The sequence below is a fragment of the Thermobia domestica genome, chromosome 15, assembly GCF_964235325.1.
Source record: "Thermobia domestica chromosome 15, izTheDome1.hap1.1, whole genome shotgun sequence".
NCBI classification, from domain to species: domain Eukaryota; kingdom Metazoa; phylum Arthropoda; class Insecta; order Zygentoma; family Lepismatidae; genus Thermobia; species Thermobia domestica.
The window spans coordinates 176,202,748-176,217,067 of NC_137468.1; the positions used below are offsets into that span (position 1 = coordinate 176,202,748).

Genomic DNA, 14,320 nt, shown 5'->3' on the forward strand with positions numbered 1-14,320 from the left:
CGCATGAAAGGGCAATTTTGAAATTAATTGCTACGCAAAAATTCAGCGGGTGCTCAACAGCTATATACCTCCGCTGCTTGAGCACCGGAGCAACCATACAGTCCGTATACGCATACCATATACGGCACACACTGAGAAAAAAATCGTATGTTTCGTACGTAAAATTGTATGTTACATTTGTAAATCCTGTAGTTTTTTGGACTTAACGTACAGTAGAGGTATAACTGAAAATTCATGTTTTGTAATACTTTCTGTGTACGTGTTCCATCTATACGTATTTTCCGTATGAAACAATATAGGCGGTCAGGATCTCACATACAAATGGACGTATACAGTATAACATATAACTGACGAAAGTAGCATACATATACATACATATACAGTATATTTATAAGGAAGACTATTAGATATCAGACATCCTGCAACGGCATGATGTAACATCTAAAAGTAGTGCCTATGTATCACACGGATAACGTATGCTTAGTACTGATTTCTGTAATAAGCAAGAGGATTTCATATATTTGTACAATATACCGCTGTTCGAAGAACAGATTTTTCTCAGTGTACATATTGTGTACACATTGTTAACTTTTGCTTGTGTAGGAGTAGCTAGAGCATAGGTAGAGAAAATTTAAGTTTGGAAACTTTTCTAACTACTACTTTTTATTATAAAATCCTTTATAAACAATTTATAGGAATATTATAATAACGTATCTTTTCTAATATAAAGAGAGATGGAAGGTGGTGCGCAAGCCCGAAGCAGCCCACAGCAGGATTTCCAGAGAGCTCCGAAGCAAGTTAGGTGGAATAGATTAGGAATCCTGAATGCTCCAAAACAAGCAGAGAGAGGGTCACTACCATTAATGACCTCGTGTTCAATAACGTCAGTGGGGCTTGCAATGAATTTATTACTTTCAGTGGTCACTATTCTCGTTAAGGCTTGCTCTTACTCAAGCTCAGGCTCATATCCTTCAATGAGGCTCGCGTTTACTCGGTCTCGGTCTCACATCCTTCAGTGAGGCTCACTCTCACTAAGCTCCTTGGAGATCGCGCACCCTAATCTATTTCGAGCAAGCACGCGATTAGTTAGGTTCGGGGTTACTGATCTTAATTAGACTCTTGCTCACTCGCGCGTGCTGTCTCCCGTCAACTGGGCTCGAGCTCACTCATCAATGGGGCTCAAACTCACTGACACCAGTGTGTATTAATGTGGGCTCGGGTTCCATATTTTCAGTGGGGTTCGCGCTATTGAGGCTTGCGCTTTCTTGGTCTAGGACTCACACTAGGCTCCTTGGAACTCGCGCTGTCTAGTCTCCTTTGGTCACGCACTTGCTTGGATTCGGGCACATTAATCTGGATTGGACTCGTGCTCACTTGTGTTGGCTCACTTCCGCCAGCTGGGCTCTTTCTCACTACCATCAATATAACTCGAGCTCACTGATACCAGCGCGGTTTTCACTAATGTGGTTCATTACATTTGGTGTGATCATGCTTATTATTCTCGTTGAACCTCGTGCTTATTTGGCCCCGGGCTCATATCTTTCAATGAGGCTTGCACTAACTAGATTCCTTGGAGCTCGTGCTCTCTTATCTCTTTCGGGCAAGCGCTTACTTGGGCTCAGACTTCAACACTCAGTGGGACTCGAGCTCACTGGCGTTGGTAGGGCTTGCACTCATTTTTGCTTCAGCTCACATCCTTCATTCAGGCTCGAGCTTAGTCAGGTTCTGGCTCAGATCCTTTAATGAGACTTACAGTTATTAGCCTCCTGGCACTCGCGCTTACGAATCTTATTCGGGCACATTTTCCGTGAACTAACCCAAAATATAGTAGAAACACATGTAAAAACAAGAACATTTATTTGAGCAATCTCAACCTAAAAAAATAAAGCCCAAACAGTGAAGAAACACAGTGCAAGGAAAAACAATTAACGTTCCGGGTTCTGTGACTTCTGAGGGCTGCAATTAGAATTATCACTAACATTTCCTATCAATATCCATAAAACAATAACAATGAGTGGATGATAACATTAATATAAATTTATTATAATATAGCAATTTACCCTGCGTATTTGTAGTGTTAAAATTAGTAATACTTTTGTCTCTATGTAGTTTCAACAATCAAATGAAGTTAGAATATGCTCGGAAAATACAAAAAGTATATGCTAAAAGCAGAGGACGCGATTTCCTCTCTTCCGCGTGACGTCACACTTCCAGCGACCAATGCCAGTTCGAATCGCATATTTAGCAGCCCCTGGGTTCAATTCTTTGTAGATGTTGTGTCTTATCAGACTGCCCCTAAAAATTTCTGAGTGCGAGATTGCCAGTGCCTTACCTGATTTTACAAGATGTACGAATCGCTGTCAGAATCCTAAGCGACGAAGACTTCATTCATGAGATACCGAGTTTGATGCAGTGATGCCAACCTACAATATTATAAAATCCCATCTCAAGGGGCAAAAAAATCCCATTTTGCCTCTGAAATTCCCAAGTTATACTTACTGCAAGTATGATATGTAATATAAAATTGAATTGTTGTGGGTGACTCACTGTATACAATATGCAGTTAAATTAGCTATTCGTAAATTTCGATCTTTCTATCGACGGTTACTCAAAATCGTAAAATTTAGAGACACGAGTATTGGTTATTCCTAGTGGTGTATTTACAATTTTGTTTCGGGGAGGGGGCTTTGCTAATTTTTTTTTCCTGGGAACGTGACAATTCTGCAAGATGTTTCATTTACTTTATAAAATAGTAAATAAAATTTCGAGGAGGAAGGACTTAATCCCGGAAGCTCGCCTTAAATACGCCACTGGTTATTCCAAGACCCATGGTACTGAGTTGAAACAAATGACAAGGCAGAAAGTAAATTGTCACTCGTGCTTTTCTTTTTGAATTTGTTAATAGAAGATACAGAGAAAAACAATTATTCCGTTTAAAAATATGTCACCTGTTCCCAATAATAATTTACAGTTTTTCTTTTATTTTTTTAAAGTTTAGCATTCAACGATTGGTAAGAGAAAAACAGTAATACTGATACTGAGCTAAATGGCAGAATAAAGAAAGTAAATGGAAACGGAATAACTCGGAGAAAACCTACACAAACAGTCACCAGAAAACACAGTTAATGCAAGCTGGAGTCGAACCAGGAACCTCACGCACCAGACGTGAGAGCTCTATCACTATTTTAAAGAAATATATTTTCTGAGTTTTTTTTCGAACTGTTCAGGTCTACCGGATACGACAGAGACACGAACGCAGAGAGATCGAGGACAGTTAAAATTCTGAAGACTCTCCAACTGCGAATCGAACTCAGGACCACGTACAAAAAACGCATACTCGTTAACAACTGATTTGCCACACTCGCCTCGGCACATTTATATATATACTGGTAACTAGCAGACCAACCAGGAATATTTGCTAGAAGGATTCCAAAATATTCTTCAGGGGGAGGTTAATGAACCTGTCTTATTGTGCACCCGAGAAGAAGATAAGTAATTATTAATTATTATCACCTATATTTTTAGAAAAAAAAAATGATAGAACAGATTATTTTTATAAAAAAAGAAACTGTTCAGCTGAGGCATAAAACAATACCTTTAACCTACATAAATCATTTGTATGTTAAACAAGTATAGTTCTGTTATGAAAGTCTACAAATGCTAATCGAGATTTTGGGGGCATCTGCACCTGGTGGACCCCCAGTGCATTTGCTCCTGCTGGTAACTAACAGATTGTATATATATATTACTTTTTGTGTTCTCCCAACGTTGACACACAATACTGTTAGCTGTGACCATATGTTTTTGTAATAATAATAATAATAATAATAATAATAATAATAATAATAATAATAATAATAATAATAATAATAATAATAATAAGAGTGACAGTCCCGGATTCGATTCCTGGTGGGGAAATTCGATCGAAAAAGTGTAACAGCTCTTTCAGGCCAGCCATCTTGTGTGATGTTTTTTCTGGATTTCTCTCATTCAGACCAGGCAAATGCCGGGATGGTACTAAACATGATGGCCCCAGGCCGTTTCCTTCCTTCCCTTTCCCTGGATAGTGTGCTCGCCGAGGGACGTCATCAATTATATAGCTACGTGACGGGCTAAATGGCCTTAGATGCCGACAGCACAGAAATAATAATAATAATAATAATAATAATAATAATAATAATAATAATAATAATAATAATAATAATAATAATAATAATAAAGAAAGTAGAAATACTATCTCGCTCATTATCTAAAAGTGAGAACGTGTTATGATTCAGTAAAATTCCTTGCTTCATATTTTCCCGCAAATAAATGTATAAACTTGTTAACGTTAAAACATAAAATCTTTTCCAGAAATAGTAGACTTGAATTTTAATTAAAAATTTCTGCTGAAGCAAAAGTTTAGTTAGTAGCCTTTGCAATAGACGAGAGCAGAAACTCAGAATGGTTTCTTCTCAGGGTGGAATTCAAATGAGAGCAACCGACGCTAAATTAATGAGCGGGTAGCTACGTTTTACAATAACTTTCGTTTTCACTTCTTCTTCGTTGTGTGCAGTGTTTTGTGGGTAAATTTCTCGTTGCTTCCTTTAATCCCTATTTATAGATGTATTAGCAGCTGTAAATTCCCTTGAAATTATGATGCTAAATACGTTCAAAACAGATTTTGAAGCTAGTGTAATGAAATTGTTTCACAAACTGTTATGATGCTGCAGTTATTGTGGCAACAGCTTGGAAAATAATTTTCTTTTTAAAAAAGGTATATATATCGTCTTGTGATTTAAAATGCATTTGTTTCTAATTAACTAGCGAATACTTCTACGAAAAGCAGTTAAGTATGCCCGGTTTAATTTTCTTTTCTTTAAAAATGAACACAAAATTTTCGTCTCAGGGATAATCCCTTTAGGTTAAAGAAAACGTATGGGTAGGCGCGTCATTTAGAGGGGCAAAGGGAATTGTTTCCTTGAGTTTATATATATAGGGTCGGATCCAGGATTTTCTGAGGGGGTACACCAGTATATTTGAATTGAATAGAAATTTTTAAATGCCTTTAGGCACCTGTGGTGTGAATGGGGAAATGCCCTGGAAATGCTAAATGTCTGTTCTCGGTGAATTCTTTTCTTTCAACTTTTAGAAAATTGACTTTTACTATGGATTTTGCAAAACTTCCCTTTCTTTTAAGCCCAAACGGAAACATGACAGCAGACATTTTCGGAAAGTATTACTATTTTCACTGCTAGCTTTTCACTTTAGGTAGTGTATAGGTCTATTTACAACGAAGGGGGGTGCACGTGCACCTTTGAACACCCCCCTAAATCCGGCCCATGCATTAATTGTAGTATATATATCCATTAATTGTAGTGTCTTTAGCCCTCTCCTCTTTTTCCTGCCACCATACCCTCTAGCACGTCACTCATAATACAGTTCCTTCTTATCCGATGTTCCAACCAGTTTCTCTTTCTCTTCTTAATAATAACTAAAATTGTTCTTTTCTCCCCCACCATTTTGAATATCTTCTCATTCGTTTTCCACTCGACCTAGCTAATTCGCTCCATTCTTCTTCACACCCACACTTCGAAAGCTTCCATTCGTTTCTCGTTATTTTCGCGTAATGTCCATGTTTCTGATCCATACAGTACAATACTCCACACGAAGCATTTTATAAGTTTTTTTTTTCTCAACTCTTTATTGAAGACCCCACAAAACAGTATTTTCTTTCTCCTAAAGACTTCTTTCGCTACTCTTATCTTTGCTTTTATTTCACGTTCACACTTCATATAATCACTAATAATACTACCAAGGTATCAAAAACTAAATTTTCTTCTCTCCTATTTCTATATTTGGCACCAACCCCTTCGTTCTAATCACCATGACTTTTGTCTTTCTAACATTTATGATCATCTCATACTCTCAAAGCCCTTTCTCAAGTTTTCTAACATCTTATTGATTTTCTGTTCAGATTGTACAACAAGCGTCATGTCATCTGCAAATTGTACATACCTAATCATTCTACCTCCTACTGAAATGCTGTCTTCGAGGGCGCAGTGACTCAGTGGTAAAACGTTCACCTTCGGTGCTTGGGGTCCCGGGTTCAATCCTAGTTCGCGCCGTATGAACTTTGTGGTGGACATACACTGTGCTCGTTGGTTTCCTCGGGTTCTCCCGTTTCCTTCCACTTTCTTCATTCCACCATTTCATTCATTTATCATTATCACCGTCTCCTTTAACCTAACTGGCATAATGTAAAACTTAAAGATTTCATTTTTTGAAAAGATTTAATACCTAGGTATATATATGATGTAACCTGACATTAATGATAAACATGAAAGTACTTATGTCGATGGCCCCCTTCTCAACCAAACTTTGAAATGATGCTACTGAGGATGAGAGACAAAAGTGAATGGTTATAAAAACATAATTGGTGGAGTGAAAATGTGGAAGGAGAGGGAGATGTTGAGAAAACTGATGGACACTACTGTAAACACAACAACTCAAATGAGCTGTGGGGGCCGCGGTGGCTCAGTGGTAGAGCGTTCACCTCTGGTGCTTGGGGTTCTGGGTTCGAGCCCAGCTCCCGCCAAGTGAACTTTGTGGTGGACAAACACCGTGTGCGTGGGTTTTCTCGGGGTTCTCCCGTTTCCTCCCACTTTCTTCATTCCACCATTTCATTCATTACTCATCATCACCGTCTCCTTTAGCCTAACCGGCATAACCGTGGGACGTAAAACTCAAAGATTTCATTTCATTTCATTTCAAATGAGCTGTGGTCAAGCCAGGATACCTCGTACAAGCGGTGATGGCTCTACGATTGAGTCGCCGTCTTTCAGACTGAACACCTGACAAATGAACAAGTCACATAATTAGCTATAATACAAAGAACTAAGTATAGCTGTAAAGTAAGATAGCTAAGTAAGATAATACTGTCAAGGATATAATTAAATAAAATGAGTGAACATTCAAAGGTGTAATAGAGTATACGTAATAGATTATTGCGTATAATCAGCATGTCATGTAAAATCCTTAATTATCAAAGCGAGTTCAAAATTAAGAATGCTTGTTAATTTATTGTATGGGCTCCACTATCAACAGAACAAAATGAACGTTGCCTCAATGTAAACTGTACGTAGGAACGAATGAAGCAATTTTGTTATTCAATTGAAATGGAAAATAGATAAACTAAGGTGAAATAAGTTTTAACGTATTTTTCCAAGAAGAGAGACGATGTCCCAGTACGATAGAGCATGGAACATTGTAGCTTTTCCTCTTCTTTTAGATATGTGTGTATGGCACAACACACATGTCACTTCAAATAAAGTGTTATTTCCATAAAAACATGAATGGAGAGCTTGAGAGCTAAGGAAAAAGTACGGGAACTAGCTTTCGTTTTATTGGGTTTACAAAACAATCCTCTTTAATTCCTTACTGGAATATAATGATAAGAGAAAATATATTTTTGCATCTGTATTTTCAAGTGATAAAGTATGAGTACGTGTCTTAAATATTGAGCTAAGCTTTCATAATGGATGAAGCTGACCAGGCCCGCAACCAGCCACAGAGGTTTGGGGGGGGGGGCATGAATATGTTAGGAGGGCCAAGTCATTAAAAATTCTCTTATACATAGCTAAATTGTGTTTTTTGTATTAATAAGTTAATAGCATTTTGTGTTAAGATCTAGAAGGGCCAGACCCCTTAGCCCCCCTGCAGTTGCGGTCCTGAAGCTGACCTTATTCGCCCCTTAAGAACACTTTTCCAAACATACAGATATGGGCCAGCACTTGAAGCATGATGATCTAGTCATGATAAGCTCATTGGCCAAAGAATTAATCATCCCCGAAAAACTTACTAATTAACACCACCACTAATTGCTTGGATTTTATTCGAAAGTAACTAGACGAGGCGTGACAAGTATGGCCCACTGATGTGAATCTATTCCCTCATTGGCAGATCCCGTAGCTCCCGTATGAGGTGCTTAACTTTACGTTGCATTTTCGCCTGGCATTGATATTTTTCCTTATAAAAAATAAACCAAGGCCATTTTATTGTACGAGTTCAAACTGCAATCATCCGATCAGAATCAAAGTTAGACCCAAAGTAGCCCATGTTGGTACTACCTGTAACTTGATCTTCTAACTAACTAACTCTGTGGCCTATAGTAGCCGGAGATTCAATGTTGTGTTCACAAAAGCTCTCCGTTGACTTCTGTCAACTGGATCCAGTTTTTACTTCGTATTCCTATATCTGAGAGATCTATCTTAATATTGTCCTCTCATCTGCACCTAGGTCTTTCTAATGATTGTTCTCCGGTTCGATTTCCAGTTAAAACTTCGAATGTGTTCTTACTTTCTTGTATTCTGACTACATGACCTGCCTACCTAAGCCTCCTAGAGTTGTTGATGACCCTAACAATATTTGATAAACAGTACAAGTTATGCAATTTCTCTTTATGAAGTTTCAGCCATTCACTATGCCTGTTCCTCTTGTATCCGAATATTCATCTAAGGATTTTATTCTCGAAAACTTTCCGTATACGTTCTTTCTTCAGAGTAATCAACCTGTTTCGCAATCATATCCAATAACAGGCATGATTATCGTTATACAGGGTGTTTCAAAACAACACCGACAACGTTTGGGAGGTGACTCCTGACACTAAGATAAAATAAAAAAAGTAGAGACCAACCTGGGCGAACAAATGCTTCCTTTCGTAGTTATAGACTGCCGAAAACATGAAGAAATAAACTTTAAAGGTCTATAGTTCTGAAACTATGGGACCTACTTTAGTGGGGTGAAGACTTCACTTAGGAACTAGTATGTCCCCTATGCAAAAATACATGTTTCAGAATCCTGCGATACTTTCGCAACAACTTTTATAGAAGCAGTTGATGAGTACTTCAAGTTATATGGCCGTAGAAAAACATCCTCTATAAAAATTGGTGCGTTAGTACCTTAGGACTCTCAAACATGTATTTTTGGATAGCGCACATATTAGTTCCTAAGTGAAGTCTTGACCCGACTACGGTAGGCCCCACAGTTTTGGAGCTACGGACCTTTATTTCATTTTTTCATATTTTCGGCAGCAGCCTATAACTCCGAAAGGAAGCATTTGTACACCCAGGTTGGTGTATACTTTTCCTCTTATCTTGGTGTCAGCAATCACCTCCCAAACTTTGTTAGTGTTGTTTTAAAAATCCTATATATATATATATATATATATATATACCTTGCATTATATATATATAATACAAAGTAAAATATGGTACGTAGGTTTTCGATTCTCAAGTTATAGACAATCAAATTTTTGGTTATTATTTTTTAAAAAAGAGTCTCATCTAGATCAAGCTTGGTCTAGTGGTAGACTTTTGTCTGCCATATAATTTTGTGAAATGTTTCGGTGCGCAGAAGTTTGGTTCTCGACTTAGCCTATAGGCCATCAAATTTGGGGTTGCATCTGGTGAAATTATTGCAAATCAATTTGTAGTAAAGATTTGTTTCTTAAAAAGAAAAGTTTATGAAGAATAACATTTTCCAACAACTGGATGGGATATACATAAACAATGTACTCACATCAAGATCATTAATGAATCTTTCTTTCTCTGGCTGCCCCAATGTCTTTCCAAATGCCCAGCTCAAGGTCAACATTGCAACTGCCAACATCAACATACATTTGGTTGTCATCATTGCTGTTCGGAAGGTTCTGTTGAAGCGTCGGGGAGTGGAGAATCTAGAATAGGACAAAAGTTAACAGTTTATAATAGCGTCACACTCAAAAAAGTTATACATTATGTAATAAATCAACATATTAGTAAAAATTATTTTACAAGACAAATGTTTCAAAATTCTAACCTTGAATTATGAATGTATTTTTTTAACAGAACCTTCCTACCTGTTCTATCAAGTAGCATGCGCACCATGCGCCTTTAATATACGAGATACATGCTTAATCCCGCTGATACAAGCTCGATTCTTGGTACGATGAATTGATTCTAAGTAACCAACTCTTGCTATCGACTGATTGCCGTTTTGGTTCAATTCACGATCAACGTTGAAGCCGGAAATGATTGAATTCTACCGCTTCCGGTTTGAAAAGAGAGTTAGGAAAGGAGATGGTGCCTATCCTAAGAACACTGTATTCATATTAAAAACCGTTTGTCATTATCTTTTACCGCTTTTGGTGTAATGGCTTTCGACATACAGACGGGCAGCGGACAGACAGACGGACACAGACGTTCTACAAGATTCATAGTTACATATATAACATTACATAGAAGTCTAAAGGGGGAAACGGTAGTTCAGTGGTAGAGTGCTTACCTCTGGTGTGAATGTTCCTGGTTCGATCCCCGACAAAGTGTTTGTGGCGGAGAACATCATGTCCATGGATTTTCTCGGGGTATTCCCGTTTCCTTTCTCATTTTCATTCCACAAATTCTTCCATCATCAATTACTTGCCTTAATCATCTGTCTCCCTTAGTCTAACGGGCATAGGCTAAGCGTTGAACGTTAAATTGGAAGATTTCATTTTCTTTTCATTTAGAGTCTATAATCGTGGGGAAGGAAAATTTGTCAAAAAGTAATGAGTTGAAATGGATGCCTACCCACCTTAAATACTACTACTACTACTACTACTACTACTACTACTACTACTACTACTACTACTACTACTACTACTACTACTACTAATAATAATAATAATAATAATAATAATAATAATAATAATAATATAATGTCTGTCCGTCATCAGCTTTTCGTATAATAAATGCTTGTCTAGAACCACCAAATTTTGATCACAGATGTTTTATTGCATTTAATTGTATAGAAAACTGTTTTTTTTTTTCCGACTTGGGACGGTATCAGGGAGGTCAAAAGTTATGCACGTTTCTTCTCGTGCAAAATTTACTGATTTACCATCTTCCGAAATGTCTTGTCTATATGCAACAAACACGACAATTTTGGTGTTGAGGATTACATAACAGGGCAGGATAAAGATGTTGCTCTTTCTTATTCATATTGACTCGACCTTACATAAAAAGAGCGGGTAAGTAACTGAACAATGGAAAGATTGTGAGGACTTTCCTTTAAGGACATTCTTTTCCTTTACTTTTTTTTTTTTTTATAGAAATCAATTTCTGAATTAAAACCCGGCAGTGACAGATGCTTACAGCTAGTCAATAATAAAGTAGGGAGAAAAACAAATATCAAAAGAAGAAAAAGTACAATAGAAAAAGATCAATACGAAAGACTAACAACCGTATCCTACGTGTTGGTTGTCCTAGACATTAGGACCAAGAGATCTTAATAATTATAAGTTTGCTGTGTCGGGAAAAATGAAAGCAATCTCCCAATTAAAAGTTGCTATCTAAGAAAAGTTGAAAGTTTTCGGGAGAATTAAGGGAATGGGATGTTTCTTCTTCAGCATGAAAGACAGGTGATGAACTTCGAACTTTTAAGAGTTACTTTGTCTCCGGTGACGATGATGTTATTCTATTGAAACAGTAGCTCACTCATTCTCTCTCCTTTCCCTCACACATACACACACAACCTATGTGTATAATATCAAAGTTGAATATTGCTTACTTAGCACGTATTCCGCTAATATTTGTATAAAATCGTATATACACAGAAAATGCGTTGTTCAATAAAGAAAAATGCATTATTTAAGCATTAAGTATAAAGAGTAAATTACAAAACAAGAACACTGTCGGGCCGCGGTGGCTCAGTGGTAGAGCGTTCACCTCTGGTGCTTGGGGTCTCGGGTTCCAACCCTGCTCCCGCCAAGTAAACTTTCTGGTGGACAAACACCGTGTGCGTGGGTTTTCTCGGGGTTATCCCCTTTCCTCCAACTTTCTTCATTCCACCATTCCATTCATCTCTCATCATCACTGTCTCCTTTAGCCTAACCGGCATAATCGTGGGACGTAAAACTCAAAAATTTCATTTCATTTGAAGAACACTGTCATCTGTGCACCACGAGAAGGAGTGTGGCTTTCTATGGCGTGATAATTTATGATTAAAACTGAAACCAGAGATGGCAGTAGACTTAGCACTTCTAGTTTTAGCATATAACTTAGAGTAAAGATGGGATACATTCTTTGAACTCTTAATTGATTGCTGAAAATCGCTTCTCAATATCAATTATCTTTTTTACTTTTTAATGATCAATGCTAAAACCGGAAGTAGTTGATTTTGGCCGATTGCGGGTTATATAGAGAGTTAAGAAAGAATATTGTACTTACTATTAGAATTCACAATTAATTCCATAAAAACAGTCTCTCGGTACCTCTTTTTGTGCTCAAGCCCCCTAGTGGCTAAGCGCTTAGCGTGTACGCCTTAGGCGTGGGAGACCGGATTCGGTTCCCGGCGGGAGCTCATATGGTTCGAATCCCATAAGCTGTAGGTTCACGTCCCATATAGCCTTGCTACTGAAAGGAACGCTAAACTGCAAATCAATCAGAATCTTATTGTTCCTGTTCTATGTAAATCAATGTTGAAACAGGAAGATTTAATGTATTTCTATCATTTAAGCATAGAGATGAAATGTATTCTAGGATGCTTAATCTACTGAGAGAAATAACTTTTTCTGCCCAACACTATATAGCCAGGTGTAACAAATACGTAAGGTTTCACAGAGGAAAGAATAACTAGCAAAGAAACCAGTTGCTGTGAAAGATGACGATAATATAGTTTTCGTCATATTTCACGGTCTTGTTCCAACAGGTGGTGCCCTCAGGCGGAATCTATTAGAAGTTTTTCTGAGAAGTTGTCCTTGCGCGGGCGGTTAGAAACATTGTTCTCATCGGATTAGAAGTAGAAGGTCAAGTTAAGTGATAACGTTGAAGAACAGACCCTGAACTTTTAAGTCAATTCTCTTACTGCCACCATAAACTCTAGCATGTCCCTCATGATACAGTTCCTCCTTAACCAATGTCTCAACCAGTTTCTCTTACTTTTCTTAATAATATCTAAAATTGTTCTTTTCTCCAAAACAATTTCTAACACCCTCTTATTCGTTTTCCGCTCTTCCCAGCTGACTCTCTCGTTTCTTCCCCACACCCACATTACAAAAGCTTCAAGTCGTTTTCCGTAATTTTTGCATAATAGTTCTGTCCCTTACAGTACCATACACCATACGAAGTAATTTATGATTCAAAGTTATTTCTTTTAGTATAGAATATGTTGCTCTTTCAATCGAAGTACGAAATTCACATTCACAGAATACCAAATTTTTGTTGTTGACATGTGATTTTGCATCATACTGAATCTGCATTTCCATTTAATGGGAGATCAGGGTTCCATTCCCGGTAGAAGCTCCTGTGGATCGGATTCCACGTTAAGCTGTAAGTCCACGTCCCATACAGTCTAGCTACTGAAAGGGTCGCTAAACTGCAAGTCCAAAATCCAATCATATCATATCTCTTGATGATTTTAGGTGATTTCCACAGTGCGTGGAATTTTAATAAGCAGGTGGTGTGTGTCTTTGTGTGTGGAAGTAACATTCTGAAAAATACTGATAACACAGGTTGAGAGCAATCGGAGAAATTCCCCAAATGGAATGTTGTACGCTGGGGAAGAAATTTCCCCCAAGCAACTCTATAATGGTCACTGATCGTAACTTCTGTGAAAAGGAATTCGAGAACTCGTCGAGAGAACGAGAAAAATAAATGAACATTTTTCTCGCACGAAATGAAAAAAAGAAAGAAAGAAAACAAAACTTGAATCAGTATCGAAATTCTTTGTTGCACACGAGTGACAAGCTGGAAATAAAGGTAAACAGTAGAAATAAATATTTCCAGTTTTGTAAACAATAATAATACTAATAGAAAAATGAAAGTCAATAAACGGTAAGAGCTTTATGTACATTTTATGAATACGTGAAAATATTTCGATTGAAAGCGAAATATGAAAAGAAAACATACATAGGTTGGAAAATTGCGTTTCTTTGAATGTTAACTCAGTAAAACGTATAAAAAAATGTAGAAATTTTAAAAGAGAAATTCATAAGTGCCTACTGCATAAAAGTGATGGTCTGCTTTATCAGGGAGTCGTGGTGGCTCAGGGGTAGAGCTTTTTCCTCTTGTGCACGAGGTCCCTGGTTCGATCCCAGCTCGCGTCTCAAGTGAACTATGTAGTTGACAAACACCGTGTGAGTTGGGTTTCTCGAGGTTCTCCCGTTTCCTCCCACTTTCTTCATTCTACCATTTCATTCATTTCCCATAATCACCGTCTCACCTAGCCTAACCGGCATAAGCGTGGGACGTAAAACTGAAAGATTTTATTTCATTTTCTCCTTTATCAGTGATGTAATGGTAGAATTTTTGGTGGGTATACGCTA

At 37.6% G+C, this 14,320-nt stretch overlaps 1 protein-coding gene across 2 annotated transcripts in view; it reads right to left on the bottom strand.

The window, feature by feature from the left end:
* Positions 1 to 14,320, bottom strand: part of LOC145671965 (allatostatin C-like) — a 330,694-nt gene that overhangs the window by 139,430 nt on the left and 176,944 nt on the right. For both annotated transcript variants that reach the window (XM_081741159.1, XM_081741158.1), the window contains exon 2: positions 9,559 to 9,715. In XM_081741159.1, coding sequence (XP_081597285.1) covers positions 9,559 to 9,672 — 114 coding nt within the window. In that variant the 5' untranslated portion in view covers positions 9,673 to 9,715. The remainder of the gene's footprint in view (positions 1 to 9,558; positions 9,716 to 14,320) is intronic.